At 39.0% G+C, this 24,809-nt stretch overlaps 3 protein-coding genes across 4 annotated transcripts in view; 1 reads left to right on the top strand and 2 right to left on the bottom strand.

Annotated features, from left to right (window-relative positions):
* Positions 1–1,725, top strand: part of fmn2a (formin 2a) — a 41,329-nt gene extending 39,604 nt beyond the window's left edge. The window contains 2 exon segments of the mRNA XM_044214194.1: positions 343–424; positions 679–1,725. Coding sequence (XP_044070129.1) covers positions 343–424; positions 679–705 — 109 coding nt within the window. The 3' untranslated portion in view covers positions 706–1,725.
* Positions 1,726–2,512: 787 nt separating this feature from the next.
* Positions 2,513–9,283, bottom strand: grem2a (gremlin 2, DAN family BMP antagonist a). The gene is made up of 2 exons (XM_044214198.1): positions 8,633–9,283; positions 2,513–3,258 (listed from the first exon to the last, which is right to left on the bottom strand). Exon 2 carries the CDS (start codon positions 3,255–3,257, stop codon positions 2,679–2,681), a length of 579 nt encoding a protein of 192 aa, XP_044070133.1. The 5' UTR covers position 3,258; positions 8,633–9,283; the 3' UTR covers positions 2,513–2,678.
* Positions 9,284–10,008: 725 nt separating this feature from the next.
* rgs7a (regulator of G protein signaling 7a) overlaps positions 10,009–24,809 on the bottom strand; it is a 51,641-nt gene continuing 36,840 nt past the window's right edge. For both annotated transcript variants that reach the window (XM_044214196.1, XM_044214197.1), the window contains exons 5-18: positions 20,865–20,971; positions 19,295–19,346; positions 18,254–18,318; positions 17,838–17,914; positions 17,524–17,605; positions 16,447–16,521; positions 16,206–16,304; positions 15,829–15,890; positions 15,216–15,326; positions 14,964–15,089; positions 12,738–12,924; positions 12,399–12,488; positions 11,122–11,158; positions 10,009–10,818 (exon numbers count right to left, since the gene is read on the bottom strand). In XM_044214196.1, coding sequence (XP_044070131.1) covers positions 11,138–11,158; positions 12,399–12,488; positions 12,738–12,924; positions 14,964–15,089; positions 15,216–15,326; positions 15,829–15,890; positions 16,206–16,304; positions 16,447–16,521; positions 17,524–17,605; positions 17,838–17,914; positions 18,254–18,318; positions 19,295–19,346; positions 20,865–20,971 — 1,154 coding nt within the window. In that variant the 3' untranslated portion in view covers positions 10,009–10,818; positions 11,122–11,137. The remainder of the gene's footprint in view (positions 10,819–11,121; positions 11,159–12,398; positions 12,489–12,737; positions 12,925–14,963; positions 15,090–15,215; positions 15,327–15,828; positions 15,891–16,205; positions 16,305–16,446; positions 16,522–17,523; positions 17,606–17,837; positions 17,915–18,253; positions 18,319–19,294; positions 19,347–20,864; positions 20,972–24,809) is intronic.

The following is a 24,809-nucleotide window of genomic DNA, read 5'->3' as shown; positions in this document are numbered from 1 at the left end:
TTCTTTGCGGCTTGGTGAGGCTACAATTGTTGTCTCAGCAGGATGGTACACTACATTTCTGAGATGTTTATAGTCCACTTGGCTTTCCATAGATCTCTCCATGCAATAGTAAACTAGAGTTAGTCATTTCAAAGTAGGAGGACTGGTATTTTGACAAACCGAGATCATGGTGTCCAAATACCATATTGACCATAGTTTGGATGGTCCAAGCTGGAATTTTTTTTCTTTCTTTTTTTATGGTGAAATAATGAATTTCAGTAGTGTGAATGAGTGTGTCCATCCAATTTATTGCTTTTGAGGCCTCCATAGGATGACTGATGGTTATTACTGATCTTTTTTCAGGGTCAAAATGGCTGAAGAGTGCTTCAAACAGGCCAGGGAGAAGGCTTCCTACAATGTGAAACCTAAACATGCAACTGGAATAGTACGTCTTTACACTTCGTGTCACGGTTACTATATGGTCTCATGTGTGCTTTTATTTGTTAATTTAGTTCCAACTGTACTTGCCCTCATCTTTTTTTTTTCCCCTGGTGCAAATTGTCTCTTCCCCCTAACAGACTCTGTTCCTTACATACACTTGTCAGGGTGTTGAAGAAACAACACTCCTACAGTAACATATTGAGATGAGTGTCAGTGCTGCCAGCTGTAAATAACTCAAACCCGTTTTTTATTCCACAGAAAGCAAAGCTGGGTCAGAAGATCTGAAGCAGAGAATGGAAAATTATCATCACCAAGCCTATTGCACAAGCACTGTTTGTACAATCTGACAAAGACTCATCAGTCATTTTTACAACATTTATTTGCTTCCAGTATTTGTTTTCAATTAATTTAGACCTGTTGTTTATTGTGAGTTGGTTCAAAGTGGATATTATATTGTTTAAAAATGGAATGAAAAGTTACATTCTCAGCCACCCTTTGATAGCATTTGCATAATTACATGAAATATTGCTACCAAAAGACATCCTTAAGCTGAGATGATTAAATGTGGTTGAGTCATTTGCCAGAAAATGCCAGAAAATTCTCACTGGAGTATGAAATTTGTAGCAACACTGTATCCAAGCTTTCTCAGTATTTTATAAGCCATATGTAGCCTGTTTTCTTTTTTAGTGTGATTCCCAAGCCTAGTTTATTAGGAAGGCATGAACACTTCCTCTTTATATCTTCCTTAATGGTGAAAAGCACAGAATTTTATAACCTTTCTATACGGTAGGTATGGATCACCTGCCAGACAGAAAGTGCCTTATCGCACAGGGGAGAGGTCAATCATCTGTAATTAAATGTTACATGTAAAGAAGAAAAATCTGTTTTACATAGGCTGAAACATGAAATTTGCTTTTCTTAATAGTTTCATCAAGTGTGTTTCAGAACCTAGTGATAATTATACATGTGTTTTACATACATCACCTTCTATATTGTGGTTTAATATCCAGAAAGGCTGTGCATACCTAAGTGGTGTGACCTGATATAGACCTACTATTGTTTTATTCAGCAGTATTGTCAACTTGCTTTGTTTTAAGCAAAATCCTATGCAGTTAGTTTTGCCATTCCTTCTATGTGTGAGTGTGTGAACTCCCATATGCTAATGAAGCAGTAAGACCATGTGATGTGATGTCCATGTGCAATACCAACAATATGCTTTGATTGAATACCCTTGACCATGAAAAAATATATTTATTGAATAAAAGAAATTACATAAATTTTTAATAAAAATTCTTCTGTTGCTGATTGTTTTCTGCTTATCATTTGTCCAACTGTGATATTAAGTGGTACAGAACTACATGCAGTTTAAAAACCACTGTTTTATATGAAATAGATTTTAATATACTTTTCACATACATACTTACACACATACATAAAATATATATACTGTATATATTGCATTGCACCTCCATTACACATGCTGCAGTATTTTCTTCCTACTGGCTAGTATATTTGTGGAAATGTACAGTATACAGGCCAGGCCTGTGTCCTAGCAGGTGGTTGCCACTGGTCATTGCTGTATTGTCATGTTTCTTGAAATCTTCTCCTTGACATCAACTTGTGTATCCTTTGTGACATCATTGAAGTTAAGGGAAAGATACAGGATAACAGATACAATACTTGTAAAACACCATTAACATCTCCCACGGGTAAAAACATTGCTGGCAAACTATGTAATTACTGTAGATCCACCTGCAGAAAAACATGTCATATTACAGAAACTTTTAAAGAGGCCACACTATTTCTACAGTCTAGTTTCTTTAAGACACTGAATAATCAGCCAGCCAATCAGTGTCCATAATGTTTTGTAGTGACAAATGTACAAATAGCCAGGTACAGTACATATGAACTTTTTGAAATAACAGGGAGAAAAAAAAACTTGTTTAATGTTGAATATTGGCTGCTTCATCGTCAGTGTCTCTTGCACAGCCACTTGAATCAGTCTCTTTCAATAGCATCAGCTTGCCAACATGGCTGCTAGTCCCTGATTAAATCAATGTTGAGTCTTTGTTTAATAATACCAGTTCCAATACCAGTTTTCATGTCATTTTATTGAGGGACAAGTTATTATTTGTACAACACAATGCAGAATTGTTCAACTTGAAGCCAGTCCTTGTTTGGCAAAGTTTGTAAATTTCTGCCCTTGACAATACTCATATGATGTCATTTCAATATTAAAAGACCTTTTAAGTCCTCCTTCACAGTTTCCCATGGCCGCTCACATCCACAGACATGCAGCGACACTGTTTGACCCTCTGCACCTTACGGTGTCTGAAAGGGGGTTGCAGGTCTGGGCAGTCTAGCTGCACTGTGAGCTGTGTGATGCGGTGTGGCCTGCAGAAAGAGCAGGACTGGAACGGCTCCTGGGCCTTGTTATGGCTTTTCCTTCCAGAGCCTGAGGCTTGTCCTCGATTCTGGCCCTGACCCGAGCTGGGGCCCATATGGCGGGGGATGTAGAAGGAGTTGCACTGGCCGTAGCAAAAACGGTTGACCACAGTGCGGCTGCGGCAGCCCTCCTCGCTTATTGTCTGACGGAGTGGTTGGGTCTTGCACCAGTCTCTGCGGAGGTAGCGGCGCTCTGTCACAACCAAGGCCTCCCGGCTGGAGGATAGCACCTCTGGTTTCTGCTGCAATAGCCGGTGGTGACGCTCTGAGGACAAGTTCCCTTTGGTCTTGTGTGGGGATGGGATGGATCCCTGGGGCCGGGGCTTTTTGGTCTCTGCGGTGATGCAGAGCACCCCAGCCAGTATGACTGGGATAGTTATTCTCCACAGCATTCTACAAAAAGAGAGAGAGACATTACTATGCATTACATTTCTAAACAGAAAAGATGGTTTCTGAAGAATAAATCATCTTTTGTCACATGAACAGAATCTTAAAATGATTAACACTGAAGCTGGTGTAACACTAATTCAGGCAGTATGTGATGATACATGACAGTCATATAATTGTTAACATGATATTAGTATTGCCAATCATGTTTGCAATTGTGTGAATGTGCATTCATGTTGAACCACCTTCGCAGTCTAGCCTTCCAGGCATCATTGAGGAAATTAATCCATCACCAGGGCCTCCATTTGTCAGCATCTCTGTGTCATTACTTCTATTTGCTTTCCTCTCGGCTACGCAACTCTTCCAAAAATAAACAAAGCCCTGCCATCAAAGGATACACTTAAACACCCATAACGAGAAGGGGAAGTTGATTTTATTGGTCCCGTCGCCGGGTAAAATAATTAGGGCTTTGCTTACTTTAGTCATGAACTATGCCGCAGATATGTAAACAGGCATTAGAGAGGCCCATCTGCATGTTATTAGGGGAAGAGTTGGGGAACTCTATAGTACCCTTTGGGAGTCTACTCTTCTACTCTTTGGTGATATACTATGGAGCAAACTAATCTGAGAATGACCCATAGTGTCCACAGTCGCCATAGTGTCTTCTGCATCATGCCAGCACCAGAAAAATAGTTTCATCTTTAGGAATTATTTCTCCGATATTCAGGATGGAGTATCCGCCTGTGTGCATGCTGTCAGTATTTGCACCAGCACATTTTTGATCATCACTCAAGCATCTTTTCAGCAGATGTTGCTCTTGACAAGCGTTGCATGACATCAAGTCAGAAATTCTGACAGAGAACCAAACTGCCTTGAGGCCATTGGCTGCTCTTATTCACAGACTCTTCTTTGCTGTGCAAATTTGTATGTTCCCTTTCTTCCTTTCCTGGACTTGCAACTCACTCTGACATGGAACAAATTACGTTATCATAATCCACTCTGTTTTTTGCCTCCTTTTTTCTGCCTTGACCCTGAGGTCATGGCAGCTCTGTCCAAGCTGCACGAGCACTCAAGTCTGTATATCACTATCCCGGCAGCACTTGCCTTAAGCAAAACAGCAGCTGTTTGTCCATGTAGCAGAGATGTAGTTTGAATTCTAAGCAGATTTTTTCTATAGGATATCAAGAGATATGTTGGAGTTGGACACAGAAGATCTATTTTACTTTTTAACACTTTCTTGTGCAAATCTGATCTCTTAAATCTATTTTTTCTTCATTAAGAGATCAAACCTGTGGAGGAAGGAAGTATCTGGGTCTTGTGTACACTGCCAATAAATCAGATTTAAATGTTCTACACTTACAATCAAGTAAGTTGGTATTTGGATGTCTGGAAGAAAAATGCATATTGAAATCAATTGAGAGCATCACAGGAAAATAATGATAATTATTATTATTTGCCAAAAATAACTCCTCAAATATCTTCATCAGGATGGAAACTGCATCTCAGATTTGTGCTTTTTCTGTAGGCACACACATTTTTGCATACACACACAAGCCAGCACACACGCCCACACACACCCATCATAAGGTTAGAATAACTAAACCAAAGACTCCCGCTGGGTCCTTCCACCACCTACTGCATCAGGGAGTCATGACCCCATTCCATCTCCCAGGGATCTACCTTCCATGTACAGCACAGTCTCATTTGTCTGTAGCTGCTCCATCTCATTCCTGCTGACTGTGTATTTAAATGCATGAACCCCTGGTCAGGGGAACAGGCTCTGCTTCTGTGTGCCGGCTCTTGTTCTCTGTTTCCCTGTTCCTGCGCTATCCATCGTTTAAAGAGGCACCCTGTGACTCTTGTGAGCTACAGCCTGCAAAGCCCTGGGGACTTTTGAGGAATAACCTGACCGACTGTGTACACAGGGCATGACGGATGGCCTATACAGTCAGCAGCCGCGCTCCCTCTCCACTCCAAAACTCAGCCTAAGTATGATAGTGCCGGCCCTGCCAAGCTGTCCTCATCAATCTCTGCTGCGGGACCAATTGCGATTTTGGGGTAGGGATTCAGGGGCTTTGGAGGGAGCGCTGAGGTGAAAGGGTAGGCAGTTAGTGGTGGGGTTAGGAGATAGAAGGAAAGGGACTGAAGAGATGGTGGGGTTTGGGACAGATGACCTACTGGGAAACAAAACTAACACAACTTGGGCTTCATGCCCTCCTCCCAAAACTGTACATCTCTCCACAAGCTATTTGTCTCTTTATTTCTTTCTCTCCCCATCTGTCTCTCTCTGTCACTCTATCTGTCTGTCTCTCCTTGACGCATAGCACTAATCATCACAGAGTCCCAGAGACGGAAGGAGACTGTGGTTTTGTGTGTTAAGAGACCAAACTGAACCAAACTTTTCTGTCTGCTAAACACTAATATTGTCCACAAACACAGCTTTATGTTTTACCAGAACCACAAATACTTGGGGGATATGCTTCACCGAACTGTGGCAGACCTTGGTTCCAAAATTCAGACTTCTAATGAAATTACAGAAACAAATACCAGAGAGACTGCTGAGCTAGACACAAGCCTTTTTGAAAACAACTATTATCATCAGTGGTAACTTGTTATGTTTTGTTTTTCAGAATGGCATTATAATACCATGGTAATGTTTTCTGTCTGGATAAGAATGGGTATTTTTTCAAATCTCAAAGTGAAATAAAGAACATAAGTCCTGAAAATCCAGCCTAGCTGCTAAATATTTTAATATTTCAGATTATCAGTTAAAATAATTGAAAAAAGAAACAAGAATCCTTTCAAGACTTTCAAATTTGTACACACAGATGTACTTCCACTAAACCATGTGAAACATCTTCCCAGCATGTCTTCAAAGGCAGGTTAAAACAAACAAAACCTGATGCCTCAATTATTGGTGCGTCAGAAAGTCTCACACAGAGACTGGTAAGTGCAGTTAATTACAGTAGAACTGCATTTAATTCACCGTGCAGCTCAAACCTCAATCACACAAGAGTAACTGCATACACACACACACACACACACACGCACATACACACACCCATGCGTGACCACACACATATGTGCATACGCACACACACACACACACACACACACACACACACACACACAGACTCAAACACAGGCTATAAAGAGAGAGGGAAAGAGAGGTAAATGAAATGTTTTCACTTGGAGCCAATTACACAAAGAGGAACCATGTCATTATCTGCATTTGCGGATTCTATTTTCCCAAACTACGCTTGGCTGTTGGCTCATTAACAGTTTGGGGGGGGGGTCCTTTTGGGGGCTTTTCTGTGTAAATGTGTCTAATGCCAACATTGCCAGGAGGCTGCTTTAGGCAGTTTGGGCAGCCATTTGTCACCACAATCCATCTTGATAATGACTAGCAGCCCATATATAATGCTTTCCAAGCTAAGTACTGGCAAGAACATAAGGCAACTCCTTCGCCTCAGCAACATTAAGTGCTTTAGTGGAGGATGAGGGGCAATTAGAGATGCTATGATAGTACAGGTTTTCTCATTTCAGATCAGGATGACACTACTTAGCTGCAGTGATTAACACCACCTTCCATTTGCACTTAAGGTGGAATTTGTTTGGTTAATCCCTTAACATAAAGTTTTCCCCTTTTGTTTCCCCTTAAGTAGCTTTAAGGTTGCTAAAATGGCCTTATTTCGCACTGTCTGACAGTATCACATTTATATTCTGTATCAGATCTGTCTATCTTTCAGATCTTTATTGAAGCTATATTATTTTTTACAAGTGAAATATCTGAGCCCAAGACTCCATGTTTTTTAAGGCTTTACCCTTCCATGAAATAGAAATATTCTTGATGTCTTGAGCATAATTTTATATATATTAGGTGATATATTAGGTGTCTTTGGAAACTTTAGGATCTTCACTAAAATTTGAAATGTTCTCTGGGTTTGAACAATGTTTGGCTGCACAGCATATCACTGGCGCACTTGCAGGCCACTGCATGTTAAGGGGTTTTAAAAATTTTAGGCCATATTTTTCTCACAAGCAAGGCGAATGTTCTGTTGGTTTAAAAACAACATTTTGACTGATTTTAACAGAAAAATGTGCCACGACTGGCCAAAATGCAGCATTACTGTGCCATTTTAATCCGCTTTCCTCAGTGTTTTCTTAATACCTGTTCATGTGTAAACTTCACATGTTAAGAATGTTGTTTCTATCAAATACCAGTTTGACTATCTTTAGAGGCTTACAATGAAGTGTTTTCTGTTGCTAAAGAAACTGTAATGTGTCTGTGTGCTAAATCCTCTTTGACATCAGAGTGAACTGTACAAGGTGGTGCAGTCACCAGAGCTGTAAGAAGGATCAGAAGGCAAAACATTCACTGCACGCATACTGTTGGAACATACACATGCACACATATGTTCACACACCAACTTGGATACATGTCAGTATGCACATGACTACACACAAATACATTAATTATATAAAAGTGAACACGCACAGACACACAAGGATATACACCTGTACACATGAACAGAGAGAAAAAGAATAGAGATTATTTTGCACACACAGAATACAGGTTCATTATTTACATTAACATCATTATCTCTCGTTCTCTTTTTTTCATATTCACTGGAAAAACTAAACTGACTCTTAATCTCACTGAGATGCACAGTACAACATACTGTCATCACTCACTAATTCTCTCACTCACAACACTAATTCTCTGGAACCTCCAGCCACTAATTATAGTAATTTAGAAGACACTTTTATCCAGAACAGCTTAAAGTACCTTTAAGGCGTATATTTTTACTATGGGTGGGCCCAGTGGGAATCAAACCCTCACTGCTGGCAGAAATACCAAATAGCTGCACAACTACTGCTGGTCGAATTACGTGGTTCTGCGCTTAGTCATTCAGACACTCACTGAGTCACTCAGTCTCACTATCTCAGTCAGTCTCTTACTGCCCACTAGTTCGAAGCGCTCACGTGGGATATGTCGAAGCAGCACTCACTTACTGTATCTACGCTTTTCTCAGTAAATCCTAATGGTACATTGTACTTTCACATATATAATCACTGTTTCCTCACATACGCTGCAAAGAATGTCCGTCTTCAAAGCATTTATCATTGTATTCTGAAATCCTGTTATTTAAAATGAAAATTCAGCCAATGAAGTGGGCTAATTTATATGTGTATTGTGTATCATCTTGCATCAAAAATTTTTTTTGAAAGAAATGGCATTAGTGCACACTATTTGTTATGATAGTTGGCATTTTTTAAAACATCCTTAGAAGTTCTTGAAATTGTTAAAACTGTTGACTCTTAAATAAAGTGTTAAATAGGTGTTATCACAGTGAAGTATAAAGTATGGTTTATGTACCTCTCACCACAGTGCGCAGCGGGACAGTAACGTGTCAAGGATGCAGTCAAGGGACGTTGTCCACCTTCAGTGGTCCTTGCGTCCGCTTCCAGGTTTTGGTTTCCATGGCAACATAATCTGTAGTATCCTCAGGCTTGTCCGTGCTCTTCTTTTTCTCCCACTAAAGATTCAAAGTTTTGGACACAATCAGTTTTCCATCTTCCTGAAAAAGTTGTATCTCTTACTTACTCTCTCTCAGTCTAACTTCCTCTTTTTAGTCTTTTTGTTTTTAGGTTTAAGAGAGAAGCTTCAGGTTTCACTCACAGTAAGCCCATATCTTAGTGCCGTGAAGACTGTCGGTAGTCTGTCTTTGAGAGTGTTTGACTCACTGTAAAGCCTGCCTTACTTTGAATCCCCACCACCCCCTTCCCTCCTCAAGACTGGGAGGGTTTATCCTATTGGCCCTGGTCATTGTGTGAATCAAACCAAGCTTCACTTCTTTCATTTAAGTCTGTCTCTCCCCGTGTCTGTCTCTCTCTGCCTATTGATATTTTACCTTGATATCTTTTTTGTATTGCCCACCCATCCATGATATATCAAACCTATCAAAGTGACAGCGTTTCCTTTCCATTCCAAGTTTTCTTTCCCTCTTCCCCTGTGTTCCCCTGTGTTCCCCTGTGTTCCCCTGTGTTCCCTGTTCCCCTGTGACATTCGCATTTACATTTTTAGGAAGTGGATGACATTTTACCACTATGGACAATAAAGTACAAAATTGTGAAGAAACAATGACCTCCTACAAAACCCCTAAATTATCCTCTCTCATTGGCACTGTGACCACATCACATTACAGCCCATAATCCCCAATCCATAAATCATTGTGTGCATGTACCCAAACACACTAAGAGGATGCTTTGAAATATGCCACAATTCGCATTCCTTGATGCAACTGAGACAATAATGTTTGTCTGTTTTGTGGCTCTTGCTAAACTGACCACTGGACACAGAGTCTGAAAACATTGACTGTCACTTCTGCCATCAAAGAGCTAAAACATCAACAGACCCTATAAAACCTCAGATGGGTACAGTCTGAACAAAAACCCCTTCAGCAGACCAGAGGATGATGGCACTTTTGCATGACAAAACTTAATTTGTCTGCAAAGTACCGTGATGCATTTTGCTGATCTGTGTTGAGGAGGAGATGGTTTTTGAAAGGAGCCAGATCCATGCTGTAGGAAATCATTTAACACCATCTAGTGGTAGAATGCAAAAGTGCATTGTTCATGCACTGTTCTTGGATTCTTTCAACCATGTAGAATAAATGCTACCCTAAATCATCATTGCTAAAGTGGCACTTTTTGTGTTCATAAAGTTCCAAATAATCCAAGCTCAGGCCATAGTAACAGATAGAGGGCCAACTTTAATAATACAAGTAAGTAAAAGTGTCTTTAAATATGGTATAAAAATAAATGCAGGAGAGAATAACAAAGAATTATGTTCTACATAAGACAGGAGACAGCATTTTCGTAATTTTGAATGTGACTTTACAAGTGCAATGAAAACTGCTAATTATTGTAGTGAAATAAAATTATGCAAAGCAAAATAAATGCACAATAAATAATCATAATAATAATAATCATAATATATATGTATATATATTGTATATTCATTCTGCACAACACTTCCCATAGCGTGACAAAGTATCTGTGACCTCAGATCATGTAAAGCGATGACACTGGTTAGATTTATCAGTTTAAGTTGTCATTTTTTATATCTTTTCTATGTGTTTTTTTTCTTTTTTCTCTCTCTGACATCATTTGTTTCAGCTGGAAGTGAGAGAGGGGGCTCCGATCCAGCAGTTACGATGGAAAGAACTGGAACACTGGATTTGACATTTTTCATCTCGCCAGTCTGTCAGTGTCCTCACAAGTCCACCAGTGCCTCCTTTCTGAGAATACTGGAAATATATCAGGTACTGTAAGAGGAGAGAGAAGAAGGAACATCCTCTCCATGGACATGCAACATCCGGTGGACAACAGACGAACAGATGGCCCAGCTCATTGCCCAGCTGAGCCAGGAGCGGATGGACAGACAATGATGACAAAGAGATGATATGGTCCCCCTCTCCATGTCCCAGAGAGAGAGAGATGGCATTGATTTTAGCATGATGGCACACAATTGGTCAGCCTCTTGGATGCTATTGGTTTCCCCTGCGTTGGGAAAAGAGAATGAGGTAAATATGTAATTTGGAATTAGAGACAATAAATACATTTATTTTCTGGTTTAATAACAATATGAGCAGCCATAGACATTGTGCTGGAATTGCATACACTGTGCATTTAAGGTTTGAGCTGAATGTAAATGTAACATTACTTATAGTATGTGTATTTAAAAACATAAAGATGCTATAAAGAGTGGCTATCACAAGATATCTACAGTAATTGGCAGTTTCACTGACAATACAACAACCAAATGACAATGTACAGTACGCATCATTTTGTGTTGGACATTACCTGGAAGCAAGAGCCTTCAGAACAAGTTCTTACTTTTCTGGGGGAACAAAAAAAGGGCACTTTAAGTAAAGTAATTTTACCGTGCAGAGGATTCAAAGGGGTCATATATAAATTATAATATGTAGAGAAAAACAATTCGCAAGTCAGATAGACAAGAGCTGTGCTTTCAGTTCAGACTACTTCAAAAACAGAATAGAGAAAGAGTTCCCCGCCATCATTATAAAACCATTTTTTTTAAAAAAGTTAAAAATTGTATAAAACAAACTTCGGTAAATAGTTAAGAGTCACTTCCAATGTACTGCATTCACATGATATTTTTCAAAAAACCCTAACTATAATACTAAAATCTTATTTGCCAGAATGACGAGAAAAGAAAGTCTAGAGGTGTGATACAGAGCAGGTTTTAAGCACATAAATACACCTGTATAATTGTGAATTATTCATCATGTTATGACAGCCTCTGTGTCTCTGCTATTCATAATGGTTTCTACAAGCCCGACAGGAGTCCTGATTACCTACTCCATCATCCACACCTGAAGCAGACTCTATTAATACATTGCATTCACTCTCTCTGCCCCTCATTGGTATTGCTGGCATATGGGTGCCATTTTGGTTGACATGCTTTTTGGTTTGACCTGGTTTGCACCTTTAAGCAACTCTACCACATATGCCGCTGTATTCAGGAATTTTATATCCATTTCAGATACAGTACGTTTTCGTATGAGACATATACTTGAACCTGCATTAAGCAATATTATATTAACACAAATGACTGCATGTAATTTCAAGGAGTTGCTTGGAGTGACATCTAACTCTGCAGCTCAAGACAGACTAGCTATTTGTTGAGGAGTTAGTGGAGACCAAACCACAACTAAAAGGAACAGAAACACAACTCCATTTGGATGCCCACATTGTTCTAAATCTACTATGATTTTCTGCCCCTTAGTGGTCAGAAATATCTGTATTTACTTAGAGAGTAGAATTATATCAACCCTGCCCCTGTAGCAGAATACATGTCACTACAGGTGAGTGCAACAGCAATTCAATTTCCATGCTTGTTTTGTATGTTAACGAATTACTGGGAATAAGTTTAAAGCGTGATTTAACAGACTTTGAAAAGGTGTGACTGTGGGTGCCAGGGGGTCAGGTTTCAGCATTACCAACAACAACAAAGGTTGTAAGCATGCACTGTCATGTACATGTACTTCTCTGCATCTCTTCTTATTTTCAAGCTTAAATGTTTATCAAATGTTTTGAGTCAGGCTATGCGTTTTTACCTTCTTCTTGGCCTGTAATAACTCCTGGTAGGCACTGGAACGGATGAAGCGGCTGTAAGAATCACTCTTCATCAACTTGTAGATGTGTTCCTGTTGTAGAAACACATAATGTGAAAATAATGTATAAAAGCATCAGACACAGGTAACAGTGCTGCACAGAAATTATAAAATGCAATATTCCATTGACCACCAAAACAGAGCACTGATTCATAAATTGCCAGGAGTGATGATGTTGCTGCTGTATCAGTTGCACTATGCTTATGTACAGTGTAAAATTGTACATAAACCACTACAGAAATGAGCTATTGATGTGATTTAATGTATTTGTATCATTTGCACCTGTGCATCCTCAAAGGCGTAGCGTCCAGGATCTTTGACATTCTGGGTGGTTTTGTCGTAGCTCTTGGAGTCCACGTTAATGGCACTGGGCGCTCCGGGGGCCAGAAACTCCTGCCAGATCTCCTGAACCCGAGTTGGAACTTCTCGGATGGGACGCTTCTTTACTTCCTGGACCGCTAGCCAGAACCTACAGACCAAGGTTAACAGTAAGATAGTTGCCTGTTAATACAGTAACTCTGGACCACAAATTTTAAGTGGCACAGCGAATAGTAAACTCTTTAAAACAGACGATGGCATAAAACTTAGCAATGATAAGGAAGTCAGATCCACACTGGTACCATTCCTGCAAATTGTGCATTGACACCGTCATTCATTTCAAGTCAGAAGTCAAACTAGGCTTGAAATATATGTTCAATTACAGGAGAGTTAAAACAACGCTCAAGATAATAAACTGAGATAATAAATTATAATTTAATCAAACTGACCATTTATCAGCTTTGGGAAAAAACAATACAAGAATGTACCATCAGAGGGAGCAAAGGAGCTATCCTGCACAGTGGTTACTCTATTCATATTTAGCTGTTAGCATGCACATTTGATACTCTGCAGTATTCCTGATACCATGAATAAACCGATTAACATAATATTCCTGCCCACGTGTATTATTCCAGCCACAGCTATAGTTGTGCATATTTTCAACAAAAAAAAAGCTGCATCCACCAGCTCACCCTGCTTTGATGAAACAATATTACTGTAGGTTACTTGTTATAAATGGGAAGAAGCAACGGTCCCAGTAATAACAGTGATAGTTGTTAGCTTCCATGTTGTTGTTGACATGGAAATGTACCAATAATTATTTTAGCATTTGTACAGTCAGTAAAAACACATTCAAGTGATATTATTGAGATATTATTGATCATGTCTCTTATCATCAGAGAATCACAGAAAACTGATGTTCAGTTAGTCCAATATAACCACACGGGCATGTACAGTGAGATTCCTGCAAGTGTGTTTCATATAGTGTATGTGAACATTTCATTTGTGTGTATGGGGGGGGGCAGTCTCTCACGTGTGCATTCATGTTTGTGTGCTTGTATTAAACACGTTGTGGCAACAAATATCTGTTCACACAGTCACATTGTGGGGACCCATGTGGGAAAAAAAAGCTGGTCCCACGAAAGTTAACCATTTATTTTAGGATCAAGACTTGGTTTGTGGTTAAGGTTACAGTTTAGGCAACTGTAAGGGTTGGGATTAGACATGTAGCAGTTACGGTTAAAGGCACAGTCCATAATCCAAATCAAAACACATGACTGGATCCTGCTTTCTTACTTGCTATATTGATTGCCAGGCAGTGGCAGAAAGTAACTAAGTACATGTACTCAAGTACTATACTTAAGTACATTTTTGAGGTACTTCACCTGAGTATTTCCATTTTATGTTACTTTATACTTTCACTCACTACATTGCAGAGGCAAATGTACTTTTTACATTTATTTGACAGCTGTAGTTGCTGGTTGCTTTGCAGATTAAGATATTACATATAAAACATATGATCATCTTACAAAATATGATGAATTGTTATTGATCAAACTACCTAATACATATTAATAAAGTAGTTAAACAAGTTAATGGATTAATAATAATAATCAAATATAATACAAAATATAATATTCTAACACTATGAAAATGGCCATTCTGCATACTGAATACTTTTACTTTTGATACTTTAAATACATTTAGCTGATAATACTTCTGTATCTTTACTTTAGTATATTTTGAATGCAGGACTTTTACTTGTGATGGAGTATTTTTACATTGCTGTATTACTACTTTTACTTAGGTAAAAGGTCTGAGTACTTCTTCCACCACTGTTGAGAGGTCTTTAAATACATGGATTACGTTACAACTATATCTAAGGTCTAGTTCTATGATGATGTAAAAGGATTATTTACATCACTTTGGAGTAAATGTGGCAGTAAAACAATCCAATATTTTCAATTATAATCAGCTGAGAAACAAAATGCTATTTAATTTCATCAAGTAAAACTATCTAGTAATGCATGTGAATATACTTCATATTTATGTATTCAAAAATACAGATTGAGGCTTTAAGGTTAGGCAAAGCCTCCAAGGATTTAATTTCAGGCAATACAATGTTCTCATAAGTAACAAAAACAAGTATTTTGTGTGTGTGTGCAGGTTGGTGTGTATTTCATCGTGTACCTGAGATTCTCTGAGCTAAACTCAGACTCCAGGAACTTGAGGAACTGCTCTCTCCCCACAGGATCTTTGAGAACCTCATCGATGCCAAAAGCCCACCTCTTTACTCTCTGCTGGCCTGGCTCCTTACTGGAGGACACACAAAAATGTGGATGTATGTGTGCAACAAAACACTTTACAGTATAAACTGTAAAAATATATCAACCGTTCTATGTATCCATCTAAATATCTGTATTGCTCTTCTCATGTACCCACCTGGCTTCCAACTCCCAGATTGTGGCGTCATCTGAGATCCAGGGGTTGGATGGATCTGGAGGCGTGAGGAAGGGGTCGTATTCAACGTACTGCTCTGTGTAGCCCAGCAAACTGTATGTTGAGGAGAAACAACAGAGAACATATGAATGACATCAATCTGTATCACTGGTGGAAATCTGATGTATATTATAATCACATTATCACGTCTGGTGAAATTATGCTCCATACCTTTCTGTGAGTGATTATGACTGAGTTGTTTATTTGTACGTTTTAACTGACAAAAGGAGAAGTGAAATCCTCTTGAGAGCAAATACTTCAAATTGAAATAAAGGTAGAGCCTGTCAAGAGGGCTTGATCCTGTATTTGACAAAAGGATAGAGAACTCTTTGCTGAATGCACCTCTCTTTTCAGCGAAGAAAATGACAAATCGACACTTTGTGTACCATCCAGTATCTGGCATTGTCAGCCCTGACGCTCACTGAAGGCACTGTCTGGGCCCAATCACTCCTCATAGTCATCGGAGCTCTTAATTCCAAACCATGTTAGGCCGTTTAAAGGCTCAATAAACAGATCAATGGCTAAACTGAATAAAGACACAAAGAACATTGCTCACCTCTCCGCCACTTTGGACATTTTCAGTCGATGCCTGTCTAATTGCAATTGCCAAAAGGTGATCTGAAACCATAGCAGTGAACAATTAGCATACATCAGTCTACATGAATTCATAAGGAATTGTTGGTTTGCAAGTATATTTACATACCAACTGCACATACATACCCACTGTGACTTTATGTGTGCACTTCAAACTCTGTACTACTGTGCTTAGTTACGTACAGTACATATCATAATTTTATTAAAATGTTAATGCAATTAATTGCATACCATAAATGATGTAAATATAAAGTTACAGATGAAAAATAAGAACTACAACTACACTTTGAGTGCTAGCATTGACTTCTTTAATAGTAGAGCGCCACCTGCAGGTCTAACCTGTTCCTGCAGTTCTTCTTCTGTAGGCTGCTTGGCCTCTGGGGTGGGGGCGTGGGTTGGGCTGTGGGTACGGATATCGTTTTGCAGCCCATACACAGACTGAGATGACAAAAAACATAAAAAATAAAATAGAACCTCACAGCTGCTGACAAGCACAGCAAGGAACTACAAGCCTGTCTGTTACAGTGTTATCAACCCTGACCTTAAAAGAAAGGTGTATCAGTGGTAAGTTGTACTGTACCTTTCTGGTTTTGTGGGGGTTTTTCATTCTGGAGGACTTCTTTATGTCGACTTCTGTTGTATTCACACATCCAGGCTGTGAGAAGAATGAGGAGAAAATAAGAAAATCATGAGTTAATTCAACTTAAATTTTTATGACATTATGCTTTGCCCTCTAGGATGACACCACAAACGGTGAAGGTGCAAAATTTCTACCATTATATGAGTTTCAGTTAATCAAATCCAATATGCTTGGCTGGGATTTGAAGTGATTCAGAGAAGTCTCCAGGACAATGTGTCAGATGGTGGTTAATTAAACATGGAATGTGCCAATTCTAGCAAAACAAGTAAACTAGTGGGAAATCAGAGTCTTAGTGTGCAAATTCTGGCTGATTGAACAAGTGGTCTAATCTAGGTCTTTTCCAGAAGAACAAAGTTAAGTAGCTTGACGGCGTCACTGTGAAATTTGAATTAATATTGATTATGTTGCTCCAAGGACACATAAATTAACTTATTTTCCAATTTAGCATGAAGCAATGGCTTTCAGAGAAATACAGCAGAGGAGACTCTTTAACCGCTGGGGGAACTAAATGCTAATGCTAAGCAAGTGTGCATGAACAAGGTAAAGAGCAGCAGTGAAGCTGATGTGACAGTTATTGATGTGGCATTTCATGTGTGTGGCAGAGGAATACAAGACGGGGGATTTACGGTGTGTTCACCTCTTTACACCTTTCATATGTCACAGGAATCAGGATTGTATAGCTCATATACAAATGACATAATCTATGACGTGCTTGTAAGTGAAACATTTTGAAAAATTTCATTGTCACACAGTTCGAGCCTTCCCTACTGCCTGTGAAATGTGTTGATTAGATAAAAATAACCCAGGGAGCGTAAATGAATAACCATGTAATGCTTCTTCTTTTTATTATTATTATTTTTATGTTTATTCTATTCTTTTCTCTGTGTGTGGTGGAGTGGAGTGTGGTCAGTGTGAAATTACTTTTTCAATATCATTCACTTTTGCAAGAACAATTAAGATGATGTTGATAATGTCAGCAAAGATATCGGTAACAGCAACATCAGTAATTTTACTCACCACTGGTCTGTGCACGTCCCAGAATGCTCTTTCCTGACTGTCGAGAATTTTCCTCTCAATTTTGTCTCTTTTCTTGTCCACTCTGAAAGAAAAAAAAAAGAGTTCAGAACTGTTTTTACAGAACATGTGGCTTATTCCAACACACGTATGATTAGTTTACTCCATCACATGTTTAATGTGCAGTTCATCAAGTTGTGTGCTGGTAATTACAGGGAAGTTGTAGCAAACCACTAAGTTTAATCATGTCATAAAGAGGGTGTAAGAGGACTCACTCATAATGGCTCAATGTGTGTGTGGTTCTTATAGAAACCTACTTCGCTTGTGCTTCTGCTTGCATAAAAATGAACTCCCATTTCCTGGCGAAAGCTCTCTGTAGCCTTGCTAAGCTCTCCTGCAAGTGAAACAAAGAACAAAAAAAGGGGGGGAGGGCTTTAGAGGGATCTGGTCTGATAATGTTTACTATGTACAGTGCATGGCTGGATACCATATTTAATGATCCCTGCTCAAAAACAAAAGAAAAAACCCTGAGTGTAACTAACCCAGTGATTCATTTAGTAGCTTTGGTGAAAGGAAAGTTATAAATGATGCAGTAACACACAGAAAAACAAATGTTCTCAGTGTCAGTATGCACAAAAAGGCAAGAGATAACGCCTGAGAGTGGTGCCAACACAGGAACAGAACAGATATGTGAAGAGGGGAGTGCTGACACTAAAAGACCTCTTTCACTTACCGCTTCATAGTCTGCAAGCTCCAGACGTGCTTTATTTTGCATTGTTCTTTTGCAGAGGTAAACAGCTGAGAGAGAGAGACAGAGAGACACAGAGAGACAGAGAGATTGGTAATAGAGGGAGAACGGGATCTCAGCTTGGTTTTAACAGCCTTAAGTGGCCCTGCGTTTACTCATTTAATCCTCTCAACTGCACATTTAAACTGGCCTGCAAATCACAAAGGTCATTGACTGTGCATGGTGTCTGAGCGTCTGTTACAGTGTGTGCTTGTGTGTATGTGTGTGTGCACCTGACTTTTGATGTCTTCCTGTACTATCATCATCCCTTCATCCTTTGTTAACTGACCATTATGTGGAAGCTTGATTATGTCATTAGACTGTTTTCATTAAGAGGCATCATTCACGTGAATCAGTTGCTACATCTGAGACGTTCAAACTTCCCCTAACACTCACAGGATTATTCCCACAGTGAGCATTAGCATCTCCTACAACTCAAACAACAAATGAAAGACCTGTAAGGCTGCGGCTATTCACCCAAACCATTTTTGGCATTATGAAATGTTTATCTCCACTCTGCTCCGCTGTAAACAATGAAAAGCTCATCCCTGTATCACCATTAAAACATTTAGCCAAATGTGCACAACAGGTGCACGCATCCCTGGTTTCCTTCACTGTAATCAGTCTGTCTCAGTCAGAGTATGACTGAGGCAATTGACTGAGGTTGGAGTACACTGAAAATGTAAATATATAAAATATAAAAAAGACAGAAAGCACAGAGAGTGATTGCATGCTGCCAACTGCACTATGACTGATTCTAACTGTGGGCCAAGCATCTAAAACAAAATGTGATTTTATGTTTCTATCTACCATTCACATACTGCAGTTGCATCATTTGTGTTCCTTTTTCGTAGCATCAGCAGTAATAACATATCGACTGGGCAAATGTATTTTATGCACTACACAAGCAGTCTGCATCATTAGCCTCTTCAGTACATACTGCTCAATGCACAAAGTAGCAGTTAGACAACAGAACAGCTCTCTCACCATAGTCTGTGTTTTCTGGTTCCCAGCAGTTTGATGGCCAAAAGTATGGAGTCTGAAAGGAAAAACAGGTCATTAAGAAACAAAACAAAAAGAAACCGTACATTGTTGACAGCGTACAGCTAACCACATATTGTTTTGAATCATGCGAGGTGGGCACACAGTCACGGCCCTGCATCTGTCACAATAAAACATTTTGTTGTATAATGGGCATAACATCTAAAGCACATAAGCTCCTTTCAGTGAGCGCTGAGAACAGACACCAGCATGAATCTTGACCCTCCTTGGGCAGCATTGTATGGACTGGCTTCAGATGAAAACCTATTACAAGTAAAGAGCAAAGTGGAGCCTACTACTAACACGAACAGCCCATTGATTTACTTTGCCCATTGATTTACAGCATGTGTTGTTGTTGTTTTTTAAAAACTTTTTTCATGAACCTGTAAGTAGTATTATGGTCCACAGCAACTCCTAATTACCGTTTTGACTCCAGCATCTCACGCAGAGGCACTTTAACAGATATCTCAACTTTTTCTCTGGCATGTCACCCCATTTATAGACTCCAAAATTCTCAGCTATTAAGAGTTGGAAATGTGTCATGTGTAAAGTGATTTATGTACTTTATTTTAAACAGCATGGAAAGAGCTTCAGATGTTTTATATAGAAATGACAATACAGCATATTTCAAACCTACTAAAGAGGCGATCACACAGACACGCACCGCTACATGCGGTTCAAAAACGTCAAAACAGCTGGTGCGTCTGAGGAGCGGGGTTGCCTGCCCCCCTGCTCTCTCGTGGTCCATTTATCGGCATAGTAAACGGCATTATACCGGAAATTCCACCTGGCTGCTCACGCAACAGGAAGAAAGTGGTGAAGTAGTAAAGCCCGCCTCTTGCTTGATTTGATTGGCTGCCTGGGCCAAGTTTGATATTGACTATCGGTGTGATTCCGCGCCTTGCGCTAAAAAGTTGAGGATATTTAAACTTTTTATACGCGTCTAAAAACCGCTAGAAAAACGCGAAGTGTGGCGCAAGAGCGCAGGATACGCCTGGCGCGCCGTAGCATAGGAAAACAATGGTTTTGCTGGCGACGCGTTTCTAGCGGCGCATCTCTGTGTGCTCGCCCCTTACATGTATTTTTTCCTATATGAAAAATACATTAAACAAATAACAATTCATCAGTCCTAGAAATCCACTGCAACCCTGTTAGCATAGCACATGACTCCGGACTCTTAAGAAACTCTGGGTTAAAACTTGCTATTCATACATAAGCGAAATGTTCTCTATAGTTCAGGTGATGACATAACACATGGTATAGCCTGTTTAAAAATTATGGGATGAACAGCCTTAATCTGGCTGAAACAGAGTTATTTGACATTAAACATGTTTGACACAATATGCCCCTAATAAAAATGTGGATGAAATAATTCAGTCTTCAAATAAAAGTATACAATTTTTTGTTTTATTGGACTCAACTGAAAGTCCTTGACCCCAGCACTACAATTAAGGTCTTTTAAGCTTTCCTCTTCTTAGGTCTTTGAAAAAAATATTACCTTAGAAATTATTCTTACCTGAAACCTATAGAAAGTGCCATCATCTTTGAGAGTGAGGACGTGGTCTGAGATGGGGAAGAAGTAACCATGTGCAGCCATCAGAGTTCCTAGGTGAAGGGCCTCCACTAGGAGAAAACACAAAGGGTCAATTTACCAATTTCCTGCTCTTTCTGTCAGTTTCCCCAGTAATATTGTACACCAGCACATACAACTTTACTTTCATGTATATAAAACATTCACACATGTATCAGCATGTTTTAAATCAAAATTATATATCTTTAATCTGTATTTTGGAATTCAGAAATTAGGTTATTATGTTGGTATTCGTGCATATAGCTTTGTTCAAATACAAAATTTACTAATATCTTTACAGCCATGTCTTTATATTCTCTAAAAAGAAGATACTTTTGAAACAAAAAATGAAAACAAAACTTGAAATCTAATCGCTTCTAATAATAATTTGGCATTTTCGGGTTTAAAGGAATAGTTTGAAATAATACACTTATTTGCTTTCTGGCAGAGAGTTACAGTAGTTGATAAGATTGATACCACTCTTGTATCTGTCTGTTAAATATAAGGCTACAACCAGGTTAAGCTTAGCTTGGCACAAAGACAACAGGGGAAAACAGCTAGCCTGGCTCTGTTAAATGGTAACAAAATCCACCTACCAACAACTCTAAAGATCACAAATTAACACATTATATCTCGTTTGTGTAATCCATACAAAAACTACAAAAAGTGTAAAAACGTCAATTCACCATTTAGGGGTTATGTGTCAGACTATTTCTTTCAGTACGACCAGCAGTTTCCAGGAGTTTCCGCCGGTTGCCTGGAAACTGCTCAGAGCCAAAAAATAGTTAGACACATCACCTCCTGTAAAACGTCAAATTGTTGTTTTTATCACTTCAGTTTTTGTACGGTTTAAACAAATGAGATATAATGTGTTCACTTGTGCTTTACAGGTGCTGGTGGGTGGATTTTAGAGCCAGGGTAGCTGTTTCCTGTGTCAAGTCTTTGTGCTAAGCTAAGCTAGCTGCCTGCTGGCTGTAGCCTTATATTTAACAGACAAATATTTAACAGACAAATATGATCAGGTTGATTAAAGCCCGCCCTTAATATACATTCTAATTTATCCTCTTCATAAACACTCTTTATTAAGTTTATACTGAGGCATTAAAAGATAATTCTGCTTTGGGATCTCACTTTTTCATTAAAAGAAGATTCTCTGATTATCCTGTAATCAATAGTTCCTCATCACAGATCCTGAGCCAGCATGCTGTTTTTTTGTCCCACCAGCTAATTAATTTTATTCACTTTTCATATAAATTCATCCTTGACAAAATGGCCAGAAAGAACACCAGGACCTGACTTAGGAGCTGCTGCTCTAATAGACTCTGACACTGCTGTGACAGGAAGATAGGCAAGTCTCCGTTCCAACCAAACAGCACAGCAGGAGGTCTCGCTGATTAGCCCACCCTCAGCCAGAGAGGTGGAACTCATCAGTCAAATCACCTGGCGTTGTGCTTGGTTGGAGAGAAAACCTGCTTCCCTCTGGCGCTCCACAGCACACGACTGACTGTCCCTGATTTAAAACCATCAGATAATGAAAACATGTAATCATCATCAACTGTGTGTCTAGTCTGCCACCAGTTATTTCCTGCTGTTCTCAACTTGTAACCCCTTCATGGTGTCGACATCTATTATTCATGTTTAGTTTAATTTGTTGACAACTCTCTGTTAATAGTGTCACTTTTTGGTCATTATGAACAGTATAGGAAACAGTTTATTTATATGTTGTTCACCAGTCGTTTACCTTGTCTGTTTCTGCCATGTAATTTGATTATTTACTGAATGTTTTGCATAAACCACAGGGGTGCGTAGCAGTAAACTGTGATCTTAACACACAAATAAGCTAACAGATACAAAGGTTGCAATGCTTGACATGGTCTGAATAGGCAGAGCTATTAATGCTATAAAAGGAGTTTACTGTGTGTATGCATAAAATATGCACATCTCTGCTCTCTCGCTCTCTAACACACACACACACACACACACATCCACACGCACCGGGTGTATGTGTGTGTGTGAGTGAAATATAGATTGGCTTTTCCTTTACCACTGAGGTGATTGTCACAGCTTTGAGAGGTCAGGATGCTTATGTGTATGCATATGTGTGTGTATGTGTGTGTATGCGCGCACAAGAACATATTTGTGACTGGGCTGCATTTATTAATAAATTATGACTCATAAGTTATTTAAACCTGTTTACACACCCCTTCCTCCTTATTCACTGTACTATTTCTTCCAGCAACATTGTCCCACATGTATATAATTTACTGTATATTATATTATGGTGTGTTATTAAGTCAAAGGGAGAAAGAGTCATTTCTGTCGGAGAGATACAGGGACGGACTGGGCTTGTGCATGTCATCTGCATCTGTCCACAAAATACAGAGGAATTCAAGAAAACAGACATTTACAAGCAAAAAGCGACTCATCCATATACCTTTTTACTTATTATCCATTCAAAAATGTCATTTTCTGGATTGTCATCTCAGACAGGATGAATGTCAGATGAAAGTAAAGTCAGGAAAGTATGAAAAATAACATATAGGACAGTGCAGTTAGAGCTTGCTGTCTCCTATTCTTCAAACACAGGGCGAGTGTCTGTCTATGTGATGGTTTGCTAAGTGTCTCTTTTCTTTTGTTGAAGTGAAGCAGAGGGTTTTTCTGATGACGTTTTAAGGATAGATGTTAAATGTCATCCCCACACACAATAACTGATAGAACAGTTTCTCTCCCTGACACTGTATTGCCTGCATTGCCTGCTATTTTGCTCATTTCATTTTCATTTAGGAAATCATCCAGCACAAGTTAAATGGCAGATACATGAAATTTGATAAAGCTGAGCAGTGGTAATGTAGTATCCAGTACAAAGATTTCCTTTCTTTAAGTATATAGAAAGTATTATGTGTATTAAGTATAATGTGATGGAGGGTTTTCCATGGGATAAATAAAAGATTAACCAAGACTGTTTTATTGTTGCTTTTCTAGTAAAAGTATATAAAGATCAATTCCTGGTAACAAGGGAGCTTCTGTCTTCCATTTAACATATTGCAGACTCTTCTATAAGATTTATAGCGGACTAAACCTTGGACTGGAATTAGTCAAGTTGTCAAGAAAGGCCGGCCTCAGAGTCCGGGGGGAAAACACCCTTTGATTTCATCATATTACCAGCTCTGTGCCAAAACCCCAGCAGATTGGAGCCCTGCCAAGTGTGGTGTGGAAGTATTCTTCCAGCTGAGCTTTATCTAAAGACAAGGAAAGAGACTTTGTATTTGTGGTTATATTTGGATTATTACAGTATGTAGAAATACAGTATAGTCTGGTTGGAATTCCTTTCCATGTTTCAGATGTCTATGAGTTGATAGCAGTTCCATCAAAAAGATATTCCCTTTCTAAACTTCTTAGATGGTTTCATTTAAATAATTGTTTGTAGCCCAAATTATCCAATATTTCACATAAAAAGCAAAGATTTAAGAAAAGCCCAAAATATCAATACGAATTTGATCAATATGAATATCAATCAGAACTTGTTTTATACCCCATTAATCATCTCACGACCCCTCAGATTTATCTTTTGACCCTTAAGATGGGGCCCAACACCAGGGTTGGGAAACATCTTAAGACTAACTCCACCTCAACCTGCTACATCAGTGCTACTTACTGTATGCATCAATGCATCCGTATTAACAATCTAATAATGTCATATATTATAAGACGTCAGTCACAGGGACCATTTTTCTGCAGTACTTTTACTTTTGATACTTTAAGTAAATTAGTAGTTATTCAATTGTTAGTAATACTTCTGTACTTTTTTTTAAGTATGATTTTGAATGCAGGACTTTTACTTGTAATGGAGTATATTTAGATTGCTGCATTGGTACTTTTACTTAAGTAAAG

The sequence above is a fragment of the Siniperca chuatsi genome, linkage group LG11, assembly GCF_020085105.1.
Source record: "Siniperca chuatsi isolate FFG_IHB_CAS linkage group LG11, ASM2008510v1, whole genome shotgun sequence".
NCBI lineage: Eukaryota > Metazoa > Chordata > Actinopteri > Centrarchiformes > Sinipercidae > Siniperca > Siniperca chuatsi.
This window is presented reverse-complemented; position numbering and strand designations above follow the sequence as displayed.

What these genes read in the sequence shown, in the direction of transcription:
- grem2a (XM_044214198.1), bottom strand. Translation starts at nt 3,257, where the DNA reads ATGCTGTGGAGAATAACTATCCCAGTCATACTGGCTGGGGTGCTCTGC.